Consider the following 27,786-nt stretch of genomic DNA (forward strand, 5'->3'; position numbering starts at 1 on the left):
CCCGTTTCCATTCCATCAAAGTTCACCATCTTTCCCCACCATCATCCCTGCACTTTACCTACACTTTCTTTCTCAATCCTAAATCCCCTCTTGATATTACACACTCTGCAGCCTCACTGTCACACTTTCTCACCAATTTGCTCCTTTCTCCACTCCTATCACTACCCATCTTTCTCATCTCTCAATGTATCTAGATTGTATTCTATCCCTGTCGGTTGAAAGAAGACAAATATTATTTGGGGAGGATGAGTAATAAGTCCAGAAGCTTACCACGTGAAAAACAGTGTCAATAAATACACCTAGGGCTTAACCACCTATTGCCCAGAGCTGATAGGCTTAACTCATGGAAAATGTGTTTATTATTCAGAAGTACCAAAACAATAAAAAACACAACATAAAAAAATCCCACAACCAATTTCTATAATGAAGCAAATAAAAATAAAATAAAAAAGAATGCAAAAATGAATGAAATCCAATAAGAAGGACCTGAAATGGGGTGTCCAAGATGGCAGCCGGAAATGTTGCCTGAAAGTGAGCTCTGGACCACCACATCTAATCGTATATAGCCAGCCCCTCATGAGTTAGTCACACGGTGGGCTGGAACACTGAGTGAGCTGGGGATGCAGTGATGGCAAGTAATAGGCTGGCAAAGGTTGGCCCATCGAGGATAACTTAATTGCCATGCTATCGGGCTGTCCAGCGGGCCGGAGACTCTAGGTGACCAGCGGCTTTCGAAGCGCAGATTGGGTGCCCATGCAGGACAAGTTCTGCTAGCCCCAGGGCATATTGAGCAGGGTGGAAGCCCGGCGAAGGGGCAACTACACCAGCTCTCACTGTGGGTGTCAACGGTAGCTGAGGTTGAGTGAATGATGCTGCCCCGGTCATAGACAGGGGAGACTGGAGGTTAGATGGCCCCTGTTGGACCTGGCTTTTTGACAGGGACATCCCCAAACTTTTTGCCTCCTTCCTCCTATTTTTTCTGACCTGCTGTTGTTGGCTTTTGACCTCTGAGCACTTTACCACTGCTAACCAGTGCTAAAGTGCATATGCTCTCTGTGTAAATTGTACTATTGATTGGTTTATCCATGATTGACTATTTAATCTACCTGTAAGTCCCTATTAGAGTGCACTACATGTGCCTAGGGCCTGTAGATTAAATGCTACTAGTGGGCCTGCAGCACTGGTTGTGCCACCCACCTCAGTAGCCCCTTAACCTTGTCTCAGGCCTGCCATTGCAAGGCCTGTGTGTGCAGTTTCACTGCCACTTCGACTTGGCATTTAAAACTACTTGCCAAGCCTAGAACTCCCCTTTTTCTACATATAAGTCATCCCTAATGTGTGCCCTAGGTATCCCCTAGAGCAGGGTGCTGTGTAGGTAAAAGGCAGGACATGTACCTGTGTAGTTATGTGTCCTGGTAGTGTAAAACTCCTAAATTCGTTTTTACACTACTGTGAGGCCTGCTCCCTTCATAGGCTAACATTGGGGCTGCCCTCATACACTGTTGAAGTGGCAGCTGCTGATCTGAAAGGAGCAGGAAGGTCATATTTAGTATGGCCAGAATGGTAATACAAAATCCTGCTGACTGGTGAAGTCGGATTTAATATTACTATTCTAGAAATGCCACTTTTAGAAAGTGAGCATTTCTTTGCACTAAAATCTTGTTGTGCCCTTCAATCCACGTCTGGCTAGGTTTTAGTTGACAGCTCCTTGTGCATTCACTCAGACACACCCCAAACACAGGGTACTCCGCCTCACTTGCATACATCTGCATTTTGAATGGGTCTTCCTGGGCTGGGAGGGTGGAGGGCCTGCCCTCACACAAAGGACTGCCACACCCCCTACTGGGACTCTGGCAGACAGGATTGAGCTGAAAGGGAACTTGGTGCATTTCTTAGAGACTCTTTGAAGTCACCCCCACTTCAAAGGCACAACTTAGTATAAAACAGGGCCTCTGCCCTACCTCATCAGACACTTGCTGGAGAAGAAACCGGAACCAGAAACTACATCCTGCCAAGAAGAACTGCCTGGCTGCTCAAAGGACTCACCTGTCTGCTTTCTACAAAGGACTGCTGTCTTGCTGTTGCCCTGCTGCCTTGCTGAACTCTTGTCTGGCTGTGAAAGTGCTCTCCAAGGGCTTGGATAGAGCTTGCCTCCTGTTCCTTGAAGTCTCAGGACCAAAAAGACTTCTTCCTTTCACGTGGACGCTCCGTGCGCCGAAAATTTCGACGCACAGCTTGTTTCGCGGCGAGAAAAACGCCGCACACCGACGCTGATCAACGCGACGCCCTCGGGACGATCGAGACTTCGACGCACAACCTCGCAAGGACAACGCCGCCCGACTTCCAAGGAGAAATCGACGCGACGCCTACCGTGAGTGCGAAACTTTGACGCACGGCCTCGCAAGGACAACGCCGCCCGACTTCCAAGGAGAAATCGACGCGACGCCTGCCGTGAGACCAAAATTTCGACGCACGGCCTCGCAAGGACAACGCCGCCCGACTTCCAAGGAGAAATCGACGCGACGCCTACCGTGAGATCGAAACTTCGACGCGCAGCCCCGCAGAACGACGCGCAGCCGGAAAATAAGCAGGAGAATCCACGCACAGACCCGGGACATCTGGTAATCCTCGCGATCCACAAAAAGAGACTGTCTGCGCGCCGGAAAACGACGCCCGACTTCCCCGCGTGGAAAAGAACGACGCAAGTCTGTGTGTGCTGAGCGGAAATCGACGCACACACCCCTTTTTCCACGCATCTCTTCTCCTGTGGCCCTCGGAGGAGATTTCCCACCAGAAACCAGGTACTCTGTGCTTGAAAGACACTTTATCGCTTTTTAAAGACTTAAAGACTCTTAATATCACTTTTCAGTGATATCTTTACAAATTCGTATTGCAACTTTGATCGTTTTGACCTACAATTACCCAGATAAATATTCTATATTTTTCTAAACACTGTGTGGTGTATTTTTGTGGTGTTATACTATGGTGTTGTATGATTTATTGCACAAATGCTTTACACATTGCCTTCTAAGTTAAGCCTGACTGCTCGTGCCAAGCTACCGGAGGGTGAGCACAGGCTGATTTTGGATTGTGTGTGACTTACCCTGACTAGAGTGAGGGTTCTTGCTTGGACAGAGGGCAACCTGACTGCCAACCAAAAACCCCATTTCTAACAGCCCCCAACCTTGAGCCCAGTGCACATACTGCGCAATTTCTGACACATATTAGGACAGGAGTGGGGACTGTTCTGGCCCTTTGCTTGACTGACCCAGTGCCTACCAACACACAGAAGGTTCCCCAGAGCTCGCAGACTTGTTACTTATGGCAGTACATTCCTTCCACCTTCCCTGCTCTGCAAGACATATTGTTCCTCCTCCCCCCCTTCCTACAATGGGAGGTCTGCCTTTGGGCTGCTATGCTTGGATTGAGAACCTGGCGACTGGCAGGGTCTGTGAGGGGGAATCAATGATATTACCTGCATTGTGGTCCTGCATATGTCTCCCATTGAGTGCTAAGATGCCATCATGGCCAAAGTGAGGGATGACGACTGGTGAGGGGCTGCAGATGAAGCTATATCCCACAATGGATCATGGACCTTCACCCCAGGTGTCAGCTGTAGAACATCTGCTACAGGATCGCCCAGAGAAATTTGCAGAGCACCTGACCCCGATACGTAGTTTCAAAACTCTCTGGAGCCCAAATTGGGCACTCCTATGATTGAGGTGGGGCTTCTATGGGAAGAATACCAAAAGCTCAAAGACAGGGTGAAGGACACAGAAACAGAGTTGGCAACCATGCACCCCTGAGTGGCCGACCACCAACAACTGCTAGAGTCTTTTCAGAAATAGGTGGCAGTACGATGCACCAGGGTGGACAATGCAGAGGGGAGCTCCCAGCAGAATAACATCTGGGTGGTGGGACTGCCTGAAGGGATGGAGGAGCCGAGCATGAATTTGTAGCTGGAGACTTGGTTGATAAACATATGTTGAGGTGTAAGACCGACCCTTTATTCTTAGTAGAAAAGCCTCATAAAGTGCTGGGCTGCACATTCTCGGAGACCCTTTTTGGCCAGTGGTAGTGAGATTGTTTAATGTCATGGATACAAACAAAGATCATGCAGATCGCAGGGATCAGGGGCCCATGGACTATAAACAATGACACCGTCACATTTTTATGGACTACATAGTGGATATTAGGTGGCAGCAAGAGTCATTTCATGAAGTGAAGCAGCATCTCCACGCTTTAGAGATCACGTATGCTGTGTTATATCCAGTGACACAGAAGGTCATCTCAGACGGTGAGCTTCTTTTCATCCTCACTCCGAAGGATGTGTGGGCCTAGTTAGAAAAAGGGTAAATTTCAGTGCACTTTTGCACCAGAGACTGGGGATGAATGGAAGACACAAAGGAATCAGAGGCGCTCCACACAAAACACTTGACGCAAACTGAGAAGGGCTCAGGCTGTGATGGGCAGAGCAGAGATGCTGGCTGCAATGGAACAGTCAGTCAGTTGAGGCTGACTGTGAAGGTTGGAAGACTGATGGGGTCATGGTGAGGTTGGTAGACCCATTAAATGTGGAGAATATCCTGGAGGAACTGAGAGGTGGCCCCTCAGGTTGAACCAATGATGGCAGAACCACTGATTTGCTCATAACTAGTGTAATATCTTTTATTTGAGGTTGTGCTGGTTGCTGAATTACCTGACTGGGAGAGGGAGGGGGTGGTGGGAGCATGGGCCCTCGAGCTGTTTTGTGGAGGGTGGGACTATTGAGTGATGTCAGCAAGGGAGCCGTACTACATTGTGGAGCCATGGTTTGCTTGATCAACCCCTGTTGGTGGAAAGGCTATAGATTGCTTTTCAAATCATTGGAGGCATTCTTTGGCTGTGTTTGATTGATGACATGGCTAGGGATGTAGAATTGTTGCAGTTTTATTTATATTGTTTCCTGTTTGGTATTTTACTGTTCTGCATGCTGTCTCTTTCACCAGCCAGACAGTACACCTATAGTCACATAGATTCTTCTACGCGTGCAACTCATATGGCAACCTGAGAAAACTGCATTGTGATGTGGAATGTGAGGGGGGATGGGCACATATAGGAAAAATTATAGGATTCTTTCATACTTAAAATGCTTCCGGATCCAGTTTGTCTCCAGGAGACTCATTTGATGGCAGGGGAACTGGAAGGTCTTGATATGGATGGCACCTGGGGTCCTATTTGTAATGGAGTATACCTTGTTAGATTCAGAGGGTTGTTATGTTAAACTGGAGTGTATATTTAGTTCTTGTTGTCATTGTAATGGCCAAATATTTAGGGGGTCATTCTGACCCTGGCGGTAAAATCCGCCAGGGCCAACGACCGCGGGAGCACCGCCAACAGGCTGGCGGTGCTCCAATGGGCATTCTGACCGCGGCGGTACAGCCACGGTCAGAAACCGAAAACCGGCGGTGTACCGCCGGTTTCCCGCTGCCCTGGGGAATCCTCCATGGCGGCGCAGCTTGCTGCGCCACCATGGGGATTCCGACCCCCATACCGCCATCCTGTTCCTGGCGGTTGTGGCCGCCAGGAACAGGATGGTGGTATGGGGTGTCGTGGGGCCCCCGTAACAGGGCCCCACAAAGATTTTCAGTGTCTGCCATGCAGACACTGAAAATCGCGACAGGTGCAACTGCACCCATCGCACCCCTTCCACTCCGCCGGCTCCATTCGGAGCCGGCATCCTCATGGAAGGGTGTTTCCCGCTGGGCTGGTGGGCGGCCTTCTGGCAGTCGCCCGCCAGCCCAGCGGGAAAGCCAGAATACCCGCAGCGGTCTTTTGACCGCGCAGCGGTATTCTGGCGGTCCCAGCCAGGCCAGAATGACCCCCTTAGTGTACATACACATGTTAGTTTCATGCATGTTATCACATAAATATGTGACAGTGAAATCCATGTTGTGGTGGTGCACAATTTAAAGTTCTAAATTAAGAAGAAGCAGGTTTTTAGGTTAAGGTATCAGAGTCCATTTAAAACCATATATAAATTGTGTGACCAGTTTCAGATAGAAGTTAGTGGTATCTCTGAAAATCTGAATTTGATTAGTCGTGATTGAGATTAGTGCCTCACTCTTGTAATTGGTGAGTGCAATGAACGTCTGCCCATTATAATTAAATTAATAAGAAACTCAGGGCCACATGTACAAAGCTTTTTTCTTGTCGTAAGAGGCCAGATTCGCAGAATCGGGCCGTGTGCGACAAGAAAAAAGCATTTGGCGATGCACAAACCCAACTTTGCAATTCGGTAATCACTTTACTGAATCTCAAATAGGGTTTGCATGTCGCATTTAGGAAGAGGTTTTTCCTGCATAATTGGGAGTCGTATTGCGATGTATGATTGTTTTGTGACTGTGAATGCGGTCACGAAACAATCGCAATTAGCACCAATTTCAAATTGGTGCTTACCCGTTCGCAAATGGGAAGGGGTCCCTATGAGTCCCTTTGTGAATGGTAGCGAAAAAAAATTATCAGAGCAGGCAGCTGCCTGGTCAGAAAAAAAAAATGAAAACTTTTCATTTTTGTTTTAAAAATTCATCCCATTTTCCTGTAAGGAAAACGGGCTGCATTTAAAAAAACAACAAAAAAAACTGCTTTATTTAAAAGAAGTCACAGACATGGTAGTCTGCTGTCCGCTGCAGGCCACCATCCCTGTGAGTGCAGCTGTTACCAATGGGGTTGCAAATTCCTACCTACCTCATGAATAGTAATGAGGTAAGTCATTTGTGACCCAATTGGGAATCGTAAACAGTGAAAGGTGCACTGTTGTACATATGGATTTGCGACTCACAAATGAGTCGCAAAATGCGAGTCGCAAAACTCTGCGTCGTACACCTGCCCTAAGTTTGCAAAGGTACTACCCCAGATGCATCAAAACAGGCATCGGTGACCCTAGTAATTAAAAACAGCAGCTTCGAACTTAAAGACTGCAAGCATGTTATCTCTGGTTTTTCAGCCTATCTTGGTATCTGACAATGTATTTTTGGATTTTTGGGACAGATTACATAAAATAAACACCAGGAGGTGTACTTGTATGGTGCCCTGGTGCGCAACAACCTTCCTGAGTTAAGTTGTTTTTGTCTAGATCTAAAATGAAAAGAAAAATAAGCAAAATCCCTGGTTAACTAATTTTATCCCAACGTCTATTTCCACAATTCCTCAAGTCAAAGCAGCTTTGCACGTGTTAAGTATGGGTCCAACAAAGAATATTATATGTGTTGAAGTTGGTTTTCTAATATGGATGGTCTCTGCTAATAGAACCCTAGCAACAGTATTTATCTGTGGAAAATAAACAGGCCTTCAATAAAGGTGTGGTGTCATGTGTTTAAAATGATTCCATGTTTGCCTATGATTTCTCAATACACTAATGGGCATAGTTACAAGAAAGTGGCACATTGGTCCCAATGCGCCACTTTTCTTGCATCCCCCTGCGCCCCCTGACACCATGGTTGCACCGCATTTACAATATGGTGCACCATGGCGGTCGTTACCACAACAGCACCAACATTTTTGGTGCTGTTGTGGTGCTTTGCTGCACTTGCGCCAAAATTTGGGACGTTAGTGCAGCAAAGCACAGGGAGGCCCATAGACCAATGTGGGAGCGTCACATTAATGCCTGCCTTGAGCAGGTGTTAAAAAAATGACAGAAACAATTATGCAGTGAAATCTTGTAAATTTCACTGCACCATTTTTTCGGGCCTCCCTTGCATACATTATGCCTGGCACAGGCATAATGTGGCCAGGGATTACAAAGTGGTGCAGTGCATGCATTGCACCACTTTGTATATATGGCTCAGGGGAATGGCTCCTTAATCCTGCTTTAGTGTTAAAAACAAGGATGCTAGGGCAGCACAAGACAGTGGTAGGGGCTTGTAAATATGCCCCTAAGTTTTATTAGCCACATCACTGTTGTTCAAAACAATGCATTAGAACCTTCAGAAGAGGTGGAATTCCCTTGCAAATTATTGTACAACAAGATAACCTTGGTTGCTATACATTCATAAAAATAGTCAAAGTGGGCAATTTAGTGAGGTGCCTAGCATTCCTCTTCTATTAATTTGTTTCCAGAGTCTTTGATTTTTGTTGAGTAACATTTAAAATAGACATGACAGTTTTTGTCTCAGACACTACAACTAAGCAGGCACCGTTTGTGACCCTACTGAAAAAGATGGTGTTTCAGAATCTGGGTGTGGCTGTAGGGCTTAGAATACACTTTGTGCAGACGTGATGTGCAGATGGGGATGTAGGGCTCTGACTGCAAGCCATTAAGTTTTACAGTTTTGGAAATAAAAGGTAGTTATTCCCTACTCCACAGCCTCCAAGACTCCTCATTGAGGCTGCCTTAAGGCATGTAGCAAAATGCCTCATTAAGAGTCTGAAAAAATATGACCTTTTAAGGCCAACCTGATGGAACTCCACTGCTTGATGGTGTTGGCTATTATAGCTAGCCAACACCATATTTAAAAGAATTTGCATCCTCTTCAAGGCCTCAACAACGGGCACCCCTGACTATCTTGCTGATAGGCTCATCAATTCTGGCAACTCTCAACACATTCACAGACAAGACACCATCAGACTGAAAATAGAGAAGTGCAAAATTTAACATCATGATAAATTTGCAGTCCACTTTTGCTTTTAGAGTTCAGCTACTTCTCCAGTTCCACATTGATTGTGTCCTTGCCTTGGATCCTGTACAGTGCTCTGCTACCAATCAGAAAGTGTTGTGGTATTTACATACCATATACTTCCATTTATTGAGACCACTATGTTGAACCAGCTCTGGCAGCATTAACTCCCTGATGCACTGGGCTGTGCTAGAGCCATTGAGGGGAGATGCCTCACATTTCCTTTGGTGGGTGTGAGAGCAGTGATTTACTGAAAGATGTGATTGAATCTTTTGAGGATGCTGACTTAACCCAACTCAAGATGAAGATAATATGATGGATATTTCATTTTGAGGTGCGTACTGAAGAAAGATGGGATGTCATTCGAATAAGGAGGGTTTTTCCATTCCTACTTATGGTTTGTGATGCCTCCACAAAGGAGGAAGCTATCATTGTGGTGAAGGGGATGAGCCAACCAAAAGGTTCCTCAGAGTACTTGTCATATTGACTACTTATTATCAGGTGTTTGCTCAGTGGTGGAATGGTCAGATCATAAAGGGTTTAGGAATAGTCAGTAAAGAATAGTCTGGAACAAACAGTTTGTAGAGTAGGGCTCCACATCTTTTCCTCAGGGATCAATGTTTAAATTATTTGTAAGGAAAATTATATGTATTGCATGAAAACCACAACTGGTTATTATATTGAACTGTTTAGCTTACCTCTACTATCAGACCTATCATAATTCAAATAGTATAGACTGCTTTTCACAATGTTAAAGGATTATGCTCACACCACTCAACATAAATTCATTGAAAATGTCTAACCTTTCTACAGAATAAAATTTTTGATTACCCAAGTTGTTTATTTGCCCTTTTTCTCTTTGACTTTTTAAGGATGCAGGGATATGTTATCTGATATCATAGAACTATAATAATAGAGGGATGTTTCCCTGCATTGATTTTCAACTAAATGAAACATTCTTGATATGAGTGAAATAATTCTGATAATTTATCTAGGCTTGAAGTGACTTCGTTAAAATATTAAGTTCTCTTTGTTTATTTCTAGATGTAAACAGTTGATTTTAATACAATTGAATGTGAGGAATCATTTTAAAATATATATTTTTAATTGGTTTGAAAAAGTCTTCTAATATTTCAATATATGTACAAATTTGAGACATTATCCTTTTTTATGACTAACTTGACGTGCATATTAAGATAATTTTGACAATTGCTTTACTTTAATAAAATGCCATGGCTTGGCGCAAAAATTAAAACTACTTTGTAAATGGTTGTCTTTAAATATATCAAATTAAATGTATGTTTTGCAGGCAGGAGATGATCTTCGGCAGGATATGCTTGTTCTTCAGATCATTAGAGTCATGGACAGGATCTGGATGCAGGAAGGACTGGACATGCGTATGATCATCTATAAATGCCAGTCAACTGGAAAAGGACAAGGTTAACATGGTTTATTGTTGCTTTTTTGAAAATGTGACGTGGCAGTACGTTAATTGCACATAATGTAGCAGGGATTGACAATTACCATAATTAACAAATGCCATGTTGAAGTCATTTAAATATCTCTTCATATAGCCTGACTTTAAAATCTGGCAAATTAGAGCATTATATAATGTGCATCACATCAGTCATTCAGTGACTGTGTGTGATGGCTAAAAAAAGGTTATTGATGCAGGTTCCACCCAGTCTTTGAGATTAATTCATAGGAATAACTTCCTGCTTGTGATGGCTGATAGACAAGAAAGAATAATGTATCCGGTAGAGTTGCATGTGTGTTTAGTTTAGAATTAAGGTAAGAACATATGTGCTTAGAACCAAACTAGCTGTGTTCTGGATTCTCTGGAGATTGCGTTTGAGTTTGAGTGTGATGCCGGCATAGAGGGCGTTACTGTAGTCTACCCGACTGCTGATGAGTGTGTGGGCGATGGTCTTTCTGGTCTCTATGGGAATCCATTTTAAGGTTTTTTTCAGCGTGCAGAGTGTGTTGAAACAGGAGGAGGTGATGGCGTTGATTTGCTGGGTCATGGAGAGGGAAGGGTCCAAGATGATGCCAAGGTTGCGGGGGTAGGTGCGGAGCCTAGGGCGGTGGGCCACCAGGAGTCATCCCATATGGTCTTGTTGGGGCCAAACATGATTATTTCGGTTTTGTTGGAGTTGAGCTTGAGGTGGTTTGCTGTCATCCAAGTGGCGGTGTCAAGGAGTGCAGCGTGGAGTTTGGTTTTGGTGGTAGTAGGGTTGCGGTGAAGGGAGTTGATGAGTTGGGTGTCGTCTGCATAGGAGAAGATGGTGATTCCGTGTGGTTGGAGGATGTTGGGGAGTGGGGTAATGCAGATGTTGAAAAGGGTGGGGCTGAGGGAGGACCCTTGGGGCACTCCGCAGATGATTTTGGTGGCAGTGGAATGGAAGGGAGGGAGATGGACTTTTTGGGTTCTATTGGTGAGGAAGGAGGTGAGACAGTCTAGGGCTTTGTGTTGAATCCCTGTGTTTTGGAGGTGTGAGCAGAGTGTATGGTGGCAGACAGTGTCAAAGGCCGCGGCGAGGTCCAGGAGGATGAGTGCGATGGACTGGCCCTTGTTGACTCTGGTTCTGATGTCGTCAGTACATGCGATGAGGGCGGTTTCCGTGCTGTGGTTCTTGCGGAACCCAGACTGGGAGGGGTCGAGTGTGTTGTTTTCCTCCAGGAAGTGGGATAGGCGGGTGTTCATTAGTTTCTCGTCGACTTTGTCGGGGAAAGGAAGGAGAGAGATGGGGCGGTAGTTTGAGAGGTCGTCTGGGTCAGCTTTGGGCTTTATTTTAGGAGTACGGTGATTTCTGCATGCTTCCAGGGGTCTGGGAAGGTGGCGGTGCAGAATGAGGTGTTGATTATGTCGCGAAGCATGGGGGCGATGGTTGGGCGGGCTTTGTTGTAAATGCGATGGGGGCAGGGGTCGGAGGGGGATCCAGAGTGGATGGAATTCATTGTTTTTTCATTTCTTCGTTGGTGAATGGGGCCCAGGTGATTAGTAGGTTGGGGGGGGGGTGAATGGGGTCTGTGTGGGACGGGTGTGTGGTGGGAGTGTGTGGTATGAAACTGTTGTGTATGTCTAGGATTTTGCGGCGGAAGTGGTTTGAGAGGGAGTCGCAGAGGGGTTGTGTGTGCGTGGGGTCTATGTTGCTGGCTTTGAATTTGGAGAGCTCGTTAATGATGGTGAAGAGTTCTTTGCTGTTGCGGGAGTTGCTGTCTATGCATTCCTTGTAGTATGCTCTTTTGGTGGTGTGTATGAGTTGGTGGTGATTGCGAATGGAGGTTTTGAGTGTGGATAAGTTGGTGGTTGAGGGTTCCTGTTGCCAGGCTTTCTCTGCTTTGCGGCATTTGCGCTTGGAGTCCAGTGGTGAACCATGGGGCGTTCTTGATGTTGCGGGTGGTGATGTTTTTTCCTATGGGGGGCGAGTGAGTCTGCGCAGGTAGTGATCCACTTTGCGAGGTTGTGGGCCGCAGTGTTGGGGTCATTGGTGTGGGAGGGTTTCTGCACCAGTTGGGAGTTCAGGAGTTCTGTCGGGATCTTGTCCCACATGCGGTAGGGCTTGGTGTGTTGGTGATGGTGTGTGGGGGGTTTGGCGAAGGAGAAGTGGACGCAGTGGTGGTCGGTCCAGTGGAGTTGGGTGGTGTGGGTGTAGGTTATTTGTTGGCTCGAAGTGAAGATTGCGTCTAGTGTGTGTCCTGCTGAGTGGGTGGGTGCTGTGACCAGTTGTTTGAGTCCGAGGTTGGTGAGGTTGTCTAGGCGGGATGAGGAGTTGTGGTCTTGAGGGTTCTCCAAGTGAAAGTTGAAGTCACGGAGGAGGATGTAGTCTATGAAGGTGAGTGCGTGAGGGCTGATGGTGTCAGCAATGGTGTCACAGAAGGGGGCATGGCCCTAGGGGTCTGTAAACGAGTGTACCTCTGAGGGTGGTGGTGTTGTTTATGTGGATTAGGAAGTGCATGTGTTCTGCGCTGTCGAGGGTGTCGTGAGTGTTGGTGGTGACCTTAATGGTGTCTTTGTGCAGGATGGCGATGCCTCCTCCTGGTTTGTTTAGGCGGGCTTTGTGTTGGAGTTTGTGCCCATCAGGGGTGGCTGTGGCTAAGTCGGGCTCAGATGAGTGGTTTGTCCAGGTTTCCGTGAGGAAGACGATGTCAGGTGAGTGTGATGTGATGAGGTCCCAGAGTTATATGGCATGTTTGTGTAGGGAGCGGGTGTTTGGGAATAAGCAGTTGAGATGGTTGTAGGGGGTGTTGGTGTGTTGTGCGATGGTGTTGGTGTGGGGGCTTGTGGTGTTGCTGTGGGTTGTGGTGGTGTTGTCATGAAGTGTGTTCAGGTTGTGTTTTTTTTGTGGTGGGGCCTGTTGGGGGTGTGGGGGCTGTGTGCGAGTTTGTTGCGTTGGGGGTGTTGTGTTTGGTGTGGGGGCGCTGGGGTTGGTGTGGAGCGTGTAGGTGTTGGAGGTGTGAAAGATGGAGCAGGAGAATCGGCAGGCGTAGCAGGTGAAGGGTCCCTGTGTGTGGGGGGGGTTGGTTTGGATGCAGGTGGGGCGTGGTCCTGGGTTGTGGAGAGTGTTTGTGGTGTAGTGTTGTCTGGGGGTGTCTTGGCTGGGTGGACCACAGGGGCCGGTGCTGGGCACGGTCCAGGCACAGACGGGCTTGCCACTGTGCGCCTCTGGCGCACCAGCAGCGTGCCAGCTGCGCGCGCGCGCCATTAAGAGGGTGGGGTGTGAGGGTGGAGTAGCCAGGAGGAGGGAGGGGGGGCCAATGGGTGTGCGCGGTGTCGGGGTTGCAGGAGAGTCAGCGGCAGGGGAAACAGAGACCAGCCGGAGGTGAGAAAAATGGTTGGGGAGAGAGAGCTAAGCGAAGGCAAGGAACAGGAGGGTGCAGGGGAGCAGAAAAGCATGGTGCAGGGATCACAGGAGGATAAGAAGGCTATGCAAAAGAAGGCAGAAGAAAACGGCATATACAGAATTAAAAAGTACATAAACAGCATATACGAAACACAAAAGGATCTCTTACAAAGTAAACTGGAGATGCCTACCACTAGGCACCAGGGATGAGGCGCAGGCGGGTGCCTGAGGGTGGAGGAGGGTCTCAAACTGCTGTCCACACGGCAGACGAATGGATCAGGGGCATGGGGGCAGGCTGGTGGAGCCAAGTGGACTCCTGGCCAGAACCAGGTCAGGGAGTCACATGTGGCTCTGCACAGCGGCCGGCATTAAGAGGGTGGGGTGGGAGGGTGGAGTAGCTGGGAGGAGGGAGGGAGGGCCACTGGGTGTGCGCGGGGGTGGGGCCGCAGGGGAGGCAGCGGCAGGGGAAACCGAGACCGGCCGGAGGTGAGAAAAACAGGTGGGGGAGAGAGGGCTAAGCGAGAGTTAGGAACAGGAGGGGGCAGGGGGGCAGAAAAGCGCGGTGCAGGGGTCACAGGAGGATTAGAAGGCTATGCAAAAGAAGGCAGAAGAAAACGACAGAATAAAAAGTACATAAACGGCATATACGGAATACAAAAATACAAAAACACAAAATGATCACTTACACAGTAAACCAGAGATGCCTACCACTAGGCACCAGGGATGAGGCGCAGGCGGGTGCCTTCGGGTGGAGGAGGGCCTCGAACTGCTGTCCAGGCGGCAGTCGGATGAATCAGGGGCACGGGGCAGGCTGGTGGAGCCAAGTGGACTCCAGGCCAGAACCAGGCCAGGTCGCACTAAATGTGTGTGCCAGTGCTATCTGAAAGGGGCATTCCCTTACTTGCATGGGGGCTTGCCTCCATACAAGTGTGGAAACACTTTGCATTTATGCCTGTAATTTATTACAGATGTGGGAGCAGAGCTGTTGAGGACACCCTTAGTGTGTGCCACATTCAGTTACTGCACTATAAGTGTACACTCAAGGGCTACCCTTAAAGAGGGAAATTGGAGTTCCATATACCACCCCCCTATCAAGGCAAGTGTAACCATTCATTACACCTGCCTGCAGGAGATTCTCTATATGCTTTTGAAGTGCAAGCTGGTTGCTGCTGTTAGAGTGAAAGGTCTATCTTTCAATAATGCACTGGCCCCAGGCCAGGTGCAAGTTGATGGCTACTTTGCATTAATTGTGATAAGGTGCTGAACGAATGTGAATTTACCTTGAAAAAACAGAAGACAAGAGTCATTTGTCAAAACAGGAACAGTTGGTTTATTTAAACACAACGGATAGGAGAACAGTTACAGTACTGGGATCTGGGTACTGTCTCAAAGTACAATTGATCTCAGCAATGTTTTATACATTTCTCTGAGCACGGTAAAACCATTTCGGAATTCTTTTCTAGGTGAAGAAGGTGAGCAGTTGCCTTGAAGCTGTAAATAAGGTCCCTGGTAACAAATCCAGATCGGCCTCGATCTTGCGTGGACACAATAAGGGCCAGTGGGTAATCTGTTTAGATATCTGGCATGAGGGATGCCTGATCACGGTGTGCTGTGTTTTGATTGGCTGAGTGTTCCTAACTTCATGTGGCATCTGACTTTATGGTGTTTTGAGAATGTGCTCACCCCTCTGGCCATATGTTTTATTGGGGCCAATCTCCTGGGACCACTGTAGTGTCCTGTTCGCGCATTTGTCTTCTGGCTCTGTGCTGACCCCACCTGTGAACTGTCAATTAGTAAACCTCAGGCTTAGGTCTCAGAGCCTGCCTGACCACATAGGGGTGATGGAGATTTCATGACAGGTGTATTTGATAATAGTGATGCAATTTAATTTTTGTGTGAATGTATCATGGTGCACATCGACTTTTTCAATATTATAATTCCCCCATAATTGAATTTTCAACTACACTATCTAACCCATATGTCATGACAGTCACATATGTTGGAGGTTTGTTTTTCTTCACTTTTGACTATTACTGCTTTCCTTGTTACTTGCATTCTATCCAATTTGAGGACTGCGTTTTTACAGCAAACAATCTCACAAAAACAATAATATAAAAATGCGAAACAATTACGTACACAGGCCTATCAGCCACTGATGGAGCCAGGAGAACCAGTTTTTTAACCACTATTTCTCAGGGGCACCTCCCTCCTCACGCATGCCTCTTTGTAAATAGTGCAATGCTTGGATGACAAGAGTCAGAGCCCTGTTGTCCGTATCATTGCTTGCAGCAGGAAGTACCAATCTTGGTACACACCCAACCCTCCATTGCAGTGATTAAGTCCAAAACACATTGATGTTGCACCACCATGAGGTGGATGGCTCTCAGTTCCTCCTTGATGTAATTAAGACCGAGCTTAGTTCTGTTCATCATCTTCAGCATTTCTCACCTGTTTGTTTGTAACCAGCAGGCGTTCGCTTTTGTCTGCACAGTAAAGAAATGTATGGACCCTCTCGCTGAATTCCTCATTCATCTGCATCAGAATTCCTCTGGAATGTTCTTGTACTGAGCCCAGGCAAAATAATCAGCATTTCTTTTTTCTTAAGCCTGATGCAACAGAGTCATCTTCTTTAGCAGGTGTTGGTACAACTATGACAGATCTTCTCCAGGAATTACCAGGGTCGGGTGTGTATGGTGGTGAGGGAGCCAGAGATTACAACATCCGGGGATGTAGGCAAACTCGCTGCATTGCCAATAAGTATATGTTAGACATGACAGCCTTAGGGTTGTCACCCCTAACGTTTTGCCTGACTCCCTCCACTTTTTGACACTGTTTTTGCTGGTTTTAGTACTCTGCGCACTTTACCACTGCCAATCGGTGCTAAAGTGCATATACTCTTTCCCTTAAAACATGGTGACACTGGCTCATACCCAATTTGCATATTTAATTTACTTTTAAGTCGCTACTAAAGTGCAAAGCATGTGCCCAGTGACTGTGAATTAAATGCTACTAGTGGGCCTGCAGCATGATTGTGCCACCCACATAAGTAGCCCCTTAACCAAGTCTCAGGCCTGCCATTGCAAGGCCTGTGTGTGCAGTTTCACTGCCCTTCGACTTGGCATTTAAAAGTACTTGCCAAGCCTGAAACTCCCCTTTTTCTACATATAAGTCACCCCTAAGCTAGGCCCTGGATAACCCCCAGGGCAGGTTACTATGTAAGTAAAAGGCAGTGCATATACCTGTGTGTTTTATATGTCCTGGTAGTGGAAAACACCCAAAGTTGTTTTCCACTACTGTGGGGCCTCCTCCTTTCATAGGCTAACATTGGGGCTACCCTCATATACTGTTTGAGCGATAGGTTCTGATCAGAAAGGGGTAGACAGGTCATATTTAGTATGGCCAGAATGGTAATACTAAATACTGCTGACTAGTGAGGTTGTATTTTATATTACTAATTTAGCAATGCTACTTTTAGAAAGTGAGCATTTCTCTGCACTTAAAAATCCTTCTGTGCCTTACAGCCTGTCTCCAATCCACGTCTGGGCTGGGCTGATTGACAGCTCCCTTGTGCATTTCATCCAGACAACCACAAACACAGGATGCTCAGTCAAACCTGCACACATTTGCGTATTGAATGGGTCTTTCTGGGCTAGAAGGGTGGAGGGCCTGACACTTACATTTCAAAGGACAGTGGCCTGCCCTCACAAAATGGACTGCTAAACCCCCTACTGGCACCCTGGCAGACAGGCTTGTACTGAAAAGGGACTTTGTGCACTTCAAAACCACTCTTTGAAGTCTCCCCCACTTCAAGGGCACTTTTGGGTATATAAACTGGGTCCCTTTACCCTACCAACTCAGTCATTTCTTGGGAAAGACACTCTACACCAGAACCTGCAATCTTCCAAGAGAAGCTGCCTGGCTCCCCAAAGGACTCACCTGGACTGCTTTGCTGTGAAGGCCTGCTGCCTAGCTGTTGCCCTGCTGCCTTGCTGGCCTCTGGCTCTGCTGAGAAGTGTTGAGAAGTGTTCTTCAAGGACTTAGGTTGAGTTTACCTCCTGTTCCTGAAGTCGCAGGGCCAAAAAGACATAGGTGGTCATTACAACCCTGGTGGATGGTGTTAAAGCGGCGGTAAAACCGCCAACAGGCCAGCGGAAAAAAAATGGAATTACGACCGTGGCGGAAACCGCCAACATAGACAGCCACTTTAACACTCCAATCGCCAAGGCGGTACAAACAAACACCGCAGCGGTAACCACCAACAGACAGGCGGAAGACAATGTACCGCCCACATTATTACAAGCCACCAATCTGCCACCTTTACGGGGGCAGATACACCGCAGACAAAAACACAGCGGAAGAAGGACTTGGAAGGGAAAACACTCACCAAATCCAAGGTATTCCACTATCATAGTCCATGGACCACAGGGCCCAAAAGGCATGGGCGAGGCCCACACTCAATACCCGAACAAGGCGGAGAGAATACTGCTGGGGCATCAGATAGAAATAAAACAGGCACCTCAGGGGGAAGGGAGTGGGGGGAACCTGAGCCGGATGAGTGCACAACGCCAGATCCACCAGGGGGCTCCATGCCCACTATTCAATCCTGGGGAGTGCAAAGCCACAGTCTCTCAAGTCTCTACAGTGGGTGGTTTGCCCACTGCTATATCCTGGGGAGTGCAAAGCCAGTCTCTCAAGTCTCTACAGTGGGTGGTTTGCCCACTGTTCAATCCTGGGGAGTGCAAAGCCACAGTCTCTCAAGTGGATAACATTCTCCACTGGTTTCTGGAGGGGGCTTTGTGCCCAGAGTGCTTCATCCTTCCAAGGTCTGTGTGACTGGATGCTGTTCTCCACTGGTTCTGGAGGGGGCTTTGTGCCTAGAGTGCTTCATCCTGCCAAGGACTCGGGTAGTGGACGCTGTTCTCCACTGGTTCTGGAGGGGGCTTTGTGCCCAGAGTGCTTCATCCTGCCAAGGACAGAGGTAGTGGATGTCTGTCTTCACTGGTTCTAGAGGGGGCTTTGTGCCCAGAGTGTTTCATCCTGCCAAGGACTGTGTGACTGGATGCTGTTCTCCACTGGTTCTGGAGGGGGCTTTGTGCCCAGAGTGCTTCATCCTGCCAAGGACTGGGGTAGTGGATGCTGTTCTCCACTGGTTCTGGAGGGGGCTTTGTGCCCAGAGTGCTTCATCCTGCCCGTGGCAGCATCAGTAGTGTTGGAATCATTGGCGCTTACTGGCCTGCGGTGCTGCTGGCGGCGGTGTCCTGTGCAGCGGGGCTGGTGGCGGCGGTGTCCTGGACAGCGGTGCTGCTGACGGTGGTGTCCTGGGCAGCAGGGCTGGTGGCGGTCTTGTCCGCTGTGCAGATCTTCCCAGACTTACCGGTTTTACTGTGCCCCTTCCCCACCTTGGATGGTGGCGCAGCTGTCTCCACACACCCAACTGTACCCCTGGGAGCGGCTTTGGTGGCTGATTTCTTTCCCCTTTCCTGCCGGGCACTGGCCAACTTTTTATGCTTTACAGGTGGGGGACTGTCCGTACTCTGGCTCCTTGCCACACTGGCTGCCCTGCTGCCTGGTGCACTCCAGAAGCCCGTGACCACTGGCACCACTGGTCCCGCAGATATTGTGGCTGAGGTGATGGGTTGAGACCTGGAGAGTCGGGCCCTAGGAGACTGAAGGGGCGGGGGAGGTGAGGGAAAGAGGTCATGTTTGGACAGGAAAAGCTTCTTAGGAACACTGGGACGGGTAAATGGAGGGGGTTTGGGAGTGGAGGAAGAGGTAGTGTTACGTACTGCGCTGGACTTCTCACCTCTGGATTCCGGGTTGTCGAATACACCAAGGAGGTCATTTTGACCTCGGCGGTCTTTTGAAAATACCGCCGAGCTGAAGACCCCCAGTGGTGGCGGTTTTCCACTCGGCGTATTATGACTGCTGGCAGCTCTTCGTCCTTTTTCGGATGGCGAACCGCCAGCAGCCATACTGGCAGGCGGGGGGGGAAGTGTAGGTTGCTCCACCTCCACCGCCACGTCAACAGAACACCGCCCACCGAATCACGTCCTGTGATTCGGCGTGGCGGTATTCTGGTGACGGTGTGGTGGCGGCGGAGCTGCCTCCATGGATCCCGTCCCCTCTCAGAGGATCAACGGACCAGGTAAGTTGATCATCCGTTAGGGGGGGGGGGGTGTTGTGTGTTGTGTGGGTGCATGGGGGTGTGCATGTGTGCATGTAGAGGGGGTGTCTGAGTGCTTGCAGGGGTGTTGTGTGTTTGGAAATGAGTGCGTGTATGTATGTATGTCTGTATGGATGTGTGCGTTTATGTCTAAATGTGGGTGTGCGTGTATGACTGTGTGTGGATGTTCGCATGTATGTTGATGTGCATGCGGGTATGTGTGTTTGTGGTGCCTGCGTGCGTGTCGGCTGTGTATGTGTGATGTGATGTTGGGGGTTGGGGTGGGGAGGGGGTTCCTGCCACCTTTGGGGGGTTGTAGGGGTGGTGGGGGGTGTAGGGGAAGGACTCTGGTGGGGGTGGGGGGTGGGGTAGACCCCTATCAGTGCCAGGGAAGGAATTCTACTAGAAGGGGTCTCCCTTATCTGGGAGTATCCAGAACCTGTAGAAGACATGGGGGGCGGAACGGATAAGTGGCGGATGACCATGGCGGTAACCGCCATTGTCATATTTGCAAAATTTTTACCGCCAGCCTGTTGGCGGTAAGACTGCTGCTTCTCCGCCGTCCGCCAGGGTTGTAATGACCCCCCATGTCTTCAACAGGTTCTGGATACTCCCAGATAAGGGCGACCCCTTCTAGTAGCCACGGTGCCGCTTGACAGGCTACGCCAAAGCAGACCGTACCCTCAAGGAGTCGTCTCAGAGGGAAAAAACCCCAACACTGGGGGAAAAAAACCCAAACAGGAACCCCTGAAGAAAAACATGACTAAACAACAGGAGACAAAAATAGGCAAAAATCTCCCAAGGCAAAAAGCAAGAACAAAGAACAGGCAAAAATCTCCCAAGGCAAAAAGCAGGAACAAAGAACAGGAGCGAACAGCACAACCAGAAGGAAGTGTTTGCAACGCAAGGTGGAACAAGACTGACTGACTTATATACTGAGAAAAGGGAAGTGACATCACAGGAAAAGGAAAGAACACCATCTTGAAAAGAAAGTAGTATAAAAGAAAAACAGAGCATGCTGGGACAAAAACACGAAAAGACAAGATGGACACAACATGGACAGGGAGAGGTAAAAAGACCAGACAAACCCACTGACAACAAAAAGAAGAAAACAAGGCTAAAAGTAAGTGTAGCACAACTGGGAGCGAAATATATGCTTCCCAGAATGTGTAGTCAAAAAACGCGGGGAACGGCGCTCCGAGTATCGGTAGCGCGTTCCATCCGCAAGGACAGAAAGAGACGCTGTGTCTGAACGCGGCGTTACAGGTAGTGGTTGTTGGAGGTGTACGTTTGGTGACTTTGGGTGAAGGTGCATGGGCTGGAGGCTGTCGTGAGGTGGATGGCTGTTGGGTGGGTGTGTGGCTGCGTTTGTGTACCTTGGGAGGTGGCCTCACAGACACACTGGGAAGGGACACAGGGGACGTGTGAATGGTGGTGGGGTTGGTGACTGCATGTGAGCGGGTTGTGGTGGTGGGTGTGCTGGTGATTGACGTAGTGGCTGAGGATGTAGGTGTGAGTGGAGATGAGGGAGGGAGGAGGGAGACGAGGAGGAGGGGGACACAGTGGATGTTGGTGTGTCTGCATGTGTGTGATGCTTTCGTGAGTGCCTGTGGGATGTGTGGTGCTTATGTTTGCCAGAGCTTCCCTTGTGTGTTGAGGTGTGTGCGTGCTGGTCTGATGGTGTGCTTGGGATAGGCTGAGGTACAGGGGTTTGGGTCTGGGTGGAGGAAGTTGGAGGGGGGAGGCTAAAGACAGGGACAATGGCTGCCATCAGTGCTGAGGCCAGAGTATGAAAAGCTCACTGATGGGCTACCTGACCAGAGTGAATGCCCTCCAGGTATGCATTGGTTTGTTGCAACTGCCTCTCTACACCCTGGATGGCATTTAAAATGGTAGACTGCCCAACAGTGATGGACCTGAGGAGGTTAATGGCCTCCTCACTGAGGGTAGCAGGGGTGACCGGGACAGGGGCTGAGGTGCCTGGGGCGAAGGAGATGCCCACCCTCCTGGGTGAGCGGGCACGGGACACACGCTGAGGGGCTGCTAGGAGGGCAGTGCTGGTAGGGGGGGCGGCAGCTGTACCTGTAGATGCGGGGGGCACAGATGGGCCCACCACCACAAGGGAGCTCCCATCAGAGGAGGAGTCCGTATTGCTGGTGTCAGCTTCTGTCCCCGCCGTGGAGCTCCCCTCGCCCTCCGTCCCACTGGTAAATTAAGACTCCGTAGTGTCACCCTCCAGGGCCATGTGGGATGCAGCTCCCTCCTGCTCCGCTGGCACTGCTCCTCCGCCTGCTGATGCTAATGCACACAAGAACAGGGAGACCACAAAAAGGGGGGGGAAGACAGAAGAAAGACATGTTGAGTGCATGCAGTACCGCTACAGTTGGCGGACACTACAGACACAGAAGCCCCCTACACTACGCTGCGCACTTGGAGTTCCCTATTCAGTCCCAGGGACATGGGTTACAAGGCTATGCCTGATTGCTGCACACATGGATGTCACAGGAGCCTGACTAGGTGTAGTTGGCACTGTACACAGGTGGGGTGGGGTGCCACAGGGCCTGACCTAAGGAAGGGTCCTTGCCTACTAAACTCGCCGTGGCCTAGGGGAACCCACAGCCCACCTCCCCCACCCAAACACCTACAATGCGCACTGAATCAACAGAATGAGAGTGCACTCACCCCCTTGTGGCTGCTGTGATGCCCTCAAGCGCCCATCCAACTCCGGATACGCCACCGCCAGGATCCTGAACATCAGGGGGTTCGTGGTGCGACGGGCACCCCTTCCACGTTGGGAGGCCATCCCCAGCTGGGCCTCCGCCGTCTTCTTGCTCCAGCGGCGAATGTCCTCCCATCTTTTCCGGCAGTGGGTGCTCCATCTGTGGTAGACCCCCAGGGTCCGGACTTCCTAGGCCATGGCATGCCAAATGTCCTTCTTCTGGTGGGCGCTGACCTACAGGAATAGTACAGGGGAAAAAGGTAAGTTATTACCGTCCGCACCGTCACAGTAATTGGCCCGCATCCCCACACTTGCCATGACGCACATGCACTCACTGTCGTTTCATACCAGCCTCATTCTCAACCCCCCCCTATCTTTCATTCACAACTTCACACAGGCATTGCCCATACAGCATGCTCACAGTGTACTTACCTGTTTGTCTGGAGGACCGTAGAGTAGCGTGTACTGGGGGAGGATCCCATCCACAAGTTTCTCCAACTCCTCCATGCTGAAGGCAGGGGCCCTTTCCCCAGACACACAAGCCATTGTCTCTTCCAGACTGAGGTCACAGCAGCACTTGCAGTGTAGGTCCTCTCCTGTCGAAGATCAGGTATCAAGTGATTGAACAGAGAGAAAATGGCGGTCAGGTCCGCGGCGGTGCGTAATGTCACGGCCGGCGTACATCGACATTGGCTCCTGGGACCCATAGGGTCCAATGTTAACCAATGCAGGATTGCGCCGCGGTCTTCGACCACCTACTGTGACGGTGTACAACGCCAGCGCAGTTACCTCATATCCTATTGTCCCACTTTACAGGTCAGGCAGCCGCCATTTCATGGGCCCATATGCCATTATTTTGGACTGCGTCACACATATCTAGGCCTTGCCTAAACACTCATACACGCATATGTCGATTTGCTAATATTTCAGAGTAAGCTGTGTTTACGTACCTCCGAGTTGGTTGACTCTCTGCTCGCTGTTCTACATAGGCACCGTCCGCTGAGGGATGTGAGGAGATGGCGGCATCCTCCGGTGTACAGACCGCTGGTGGACCTGTCGACAATGGAGAAGCGACATGTGATCATCACCTAAAGACTTGATCGTGCCACAATCCAGGAACTGTGTGCCCAGTTGGAGCCAGACCTGATGTCAGCTATCCGCCATCCCACAGGAACCCCCCTCCCTCAAGTGCAGGTGCTGTCAGTACTCCATTTCCTAGCAAGTGGGTCATTTCAAACTACACTGGCCATTGCATCAGGGATGTCCCAGCCTATGTTTTCCAACGTGTTGTCCAGAGTGTTGTCTGCCCTGCTGAAACACATGCGCAGCTACATCGTTTTCCCTCAGGTGGATTATTTGCCTACAGTGAAAGGTGATTTCTGTGCCCTGGGACATATCCCCAACATCATACGTGCCATTGATGGGACACATGTGGCCTTAGTCCCCCCACGGGAGTGAACAGGTGTACAGAAACCGGAAGAGTTACCATTCGATGAATGTGCAGATGGTGTGTTTGGCAGACCAGTACATCTCCCATGTGAATGCCAAATTCCCTGTCTCACTGTATGACGCTTACATCCTGCAGAATAGCGGCATCCCTTATGTGATGGGGCAACTCCAGAGGCACTGTGTGTGGCTATTAGGTGAGGACATGGACCCAATACAGTGTGAATAGTTGTCTGGGGATGTCCCTGTGAGTTAGTGTGTGTCTAACAGTTGTCCCTCGCCATTTGCAGGTGACTCTGGTTACCCCAACCTGTCATGGCTACCGACCCCAGTGAGGAATCCCAGGACAAGGGCAGAGGAACGCTACAATGAGGCCCATGGGCGAACTAGGAGGGTTATAGAGAGGGCCTTCGGCCTCCTGAAGGCCAGGTTCCGGTGCCTCCATATGACAGGTGGTTCCCTATTCTACTCACCGAAGAAGGTGTGCCAGATCATCGTGGCCTGCCGTATGCTTCACAACTTGGCTTTGCCACAACAGGTGCCTTTTCTGCAGGAGGATTGTCCAGATGGAGGAGTTGTGGCAGCTGTGGAGCCTGTGGACATTGAAGATGAGGAAGCAGAAGAAGAGGACATAGACAACAGGAACATGGTGATCCTGCAATACTTCCAGTGAGACACAGGTAAGAAGACAACACAGCCTGCTACATCTGATTTAATTCTACTACCTCTCATCTGTCTGTCATTTTCACCGAGTGTATGGTCACTGAGTTGTCACTTTCCCTTACAATTTCATAGATGTGGGTCCCACTGTGTGACATCTGCTTTGTTTCCGCATTGACTAGAGCTGTCTGACATAGGTATGTTGACATTACATTTGATATACCATTTTGCCACTGTTATTGCAAATACACATTTTCGAAAGCACAGACTGACTCCAGATTGTTTTTTGATTTAAGTGCTCAATAGTGGAGGGGGTTGTAAAATGGTCAGGGGTGATGGTGGAGGAATGTTCATGGCAGAGTCCAGTCTATTAGTGTCACAGGTGCATTTTCCAAAGGGGTATAGGAAGTGGAGCTGGGCCAGTTTAAGTATGGACAGGGTGACAAAGTGGGACAGAAGGATGACAATCAGGGTGGTCTCATTTCTTGGCTAGGGTCTTGGCATTGTTCTCTGTCTTTGTCCTGGATCTCAGGGACCATTTGCAAGGTGGTTCTCCATCTGCAGCGGGTGGGGTGCTGGTGTGGTGGTCCTGTGGCGGTGCCTCCTGTCCACTAGCGTCAGCGGAGGTGGTGGGCAGTTCATCGTCCAGGTTAGTGTCAGGGGCCCCTTGTTGTGCCACAGTGTCCCTCCTGGTGTTGACAAGTTCCTTCAGCACCCCTTCAATGGTGCCCAGGGTGGAATTGATGGATGTTAGTTCCTCCCTGAAGCCCAAATACTGTTCCTCCTGCAGACACTGGGTCTCCTGAAACTTGGCCAGTACCGTTGCCATCATCTCCAGGGAATGGTGGTAGGCTCCCACGATGTTGGAGAGGGCCTTGTGGAGAGTGGGTTCCCTGGGCCTGTCCTACCCCTGTCGCACAGCAGCCCTCCCAGTTCCCCTGTGTTCATGGGGCTCTGTCCCCTGAACCGTGTGCCCACTACCACTGCCCCCAGGTCCCTGGTGTTGTTGGGGTGGTGGGTTAGCCTGGGTTCCCTGTAGTGGTGGACACACTGCTGATTGATGTGTCCTGGGGACAGAGGTATGGGCCCGCTAGGTGGGAGCTGTGCTGGTGTTTCCAGAGGGGGTAAGCTCTGTAGTGGCCTGTGCCAGTGTGAGGGAAACCAACTGTCCTGCGGTCCCAGATGGGTCGGGCTGGTCATCTAGATCCAATTGGACAGAGCTGCTGTCATCACTGTGGGCCTCTTCTGTGGGTGAAGTGGACAATTCTGGACCCTCCTATCCAGTGATGTTGGGTAGGGGTCCTGCAGGGGTGTAAAGGCATGATTATTGCATCTGTGTGTGCCATGGTGTGCAATGGGTGGGTGACCGTGTACCCCAGTGGTTGCTTTCCTGTGTAGGACCTTGTGTGATAATGGTTTAGGGGGGTGTATGGGTATGTGTAGTGGCCTTGCATTGGTGATGGGTGTCCATGCTTTGGTGTTACATGCAAGGTTTGAGTTTGGGATGTGTGGTTTGTGATATTGGGACACATGTGAGGAGTTGGAGTGATGGGGGTGAGGGCGAGGGTGGGGGTATGTGATAGCATGCAGGTGGGTGGGGGATGTAATAGTTAAGATTTTACTTACCAGAGTCCATTCCTCCAGCTACTCCTGCGAGGCCCTCAGGATGCACTATAGCCAAGACCTGCTCCTCCCATGTTAGTTGTGGGGAGGAGGTGGGGGTCCGCCACCAGTCCTCTGAACCGCGATGTGGTGTCTTGAGACCACGGAACGCACCTTCCCCCGTAGGTCGTTCCACCTCTTCCTGATGTCATGCCTAGTTCTTGGGTGTTGTCCCACTGCATTGACCCTGTCCACGATTCATCGCCATAGCTCCATCTTCCTAGCTATTGTGGTGTGCTGCACCTGTGATCCGAATAGCTGTGGTTCTACCCGGATGATTTCCTTCACCATGACCCTGAGCTCCTTCTCAGAGAACCTGGGTGTCTTTGCGGTGCCATGGGGTGGTGTGGGTGATGTGTGGGGTGGGGTGTGTTGTGATGTGTGGGGTGATATTTAGAGGTGTGTTGTGTGAGGTGCGTGGATGTTGTGTGAGTGGTGGTTTGGAGTGCCTGTGGATGCTAGTTTGTAGATGGTGGTGTCTCTCTCTGGCCCTCAGTCGCAATTGTTGACGTAAGGGTTTGTGGGTGATGTGGGTGTGTGTTTTATATTGTATTGGGTGTGTGGGAGTGGTGTGTGTATGTGTATCAGGTGTGTATTTCGATTTGTCCAATGTGGATGTGTTTTGTAAATGTGTGTGTATTTTGAGCGCGGCGGTGTGTACCGCCAATGGAATACCGCGGTTGAAAGACCGCCGCGTGGATTCATGGGTCGTGATAGTGTGCGCATATTCAGGTTGGCGTGACGGTGGAGGTTTTGTTATCGCCAGTTTATCACTGACCTTTGGTGTGGCGGGCTTGTGTGGGTGTCTGGATTATGGCGGATTCAGAGCTGTGGGTCATAATGACCGTGGCGGAATTCCACGGCTGCGGTGGTGTATTGGCGGTCTTCTGCACGGCGGTAAGCGGCTTTTTCCACCAATGTTGTAATGACCCCCTTAATCTCTGCAAAGAAACTCCTTGTGCTGCAAAAATTTACGCACACTACCTGCCGGAATCGACGCTCCGCCTACCCAGCAGTGAGAAAATCACTGCATTGCCGAACTGGAATGACCCAGCCAGGCTTCCCAAGTGGAGATCGACGCAGTGCCAGCGTTGCAGCCAGAACTTTGACCACAGCCCACCGGATCGACGCAGGATTGAGCCAGAGTGGCACAGCCCGACTTGCTGTGTGAGAAATCGATACAGCACCTGCTGTGTGACAAACTGACGCTTCGCCCACCGGATCGACGCCACACCTGTGACTTTGTCCAGCACGCTCAGGATTTCCACGCATCGTACTTGGGCGCCAAAAGATCCTGCATCGCAAAGAGGATTCAAGCCTGCACACTGTAATTCGATGCAAAGCCCTTGCTGCATCAAAAAGAATTGATGCATCATCTGTGTTCGCCCGGAAATCCAATGCACACCTACCTTTTTCCACGCATCTCCTCCTCTGCAGTCTTTGTGTGTGTAATTTTGACGCAAACCAGGTACTTTGTGCTTGCAAGAGACAACTGTTGTTTTTTGAGAACTAAAAAGATTCTTATTATCATTACAAAAGTGATATTTCAACTTGTGATTATCAAATCTTGATTGTTTTGACCTTAAATTATTCAGATAAATATATAATATTTTTCTAAAACTGTGTGGTGTAGTTTTG

General features: G+C 49.5%; 1 protein-coding gene across 2 annotated transcripts in view; it reads left to right on the top strand.

The window, feature by feature from the left end:
• Window positions 1-27,786, top strand: part of PIK3C2G (phosphatidylinositol-4-phosphate 3-kinase catalytic subunit type 2 gamma) — a 2,001,768-nt gene that overhangs the window by 1,429,897 nt on the left and 544,085 nt on the right. For both annotated transcript variants that reach the window (XM_069228485.1, XM_069228486.1), the window contains exon 22: window positions 9,964-10,093. In XM_069228485.1, the coding sequence (XP_069084586.1) occupies window positions 9,964-10,093 (130 nt within the window). The remainder of the gene's footprint in view (window positions 1-9,963; window positions 10,094-27,786) is intronic.

This window comes from Pleurodeles waltl, chromosome 4_1, assembly GCF_031143425.1.
Source record: "Pleurodeles waltl isolate 20211129_DDA chromosome 4_1, aPleWal1.hap1.20221129, whole genome shotgun sequence".
NCBI classification, from domain to species: domain Eukaryota; kingdom Metazoa; phylum Chordata; class Amphibia; order Caudata; family Salamandridae; genus Pleurodeles; species Pleurodeles waltl.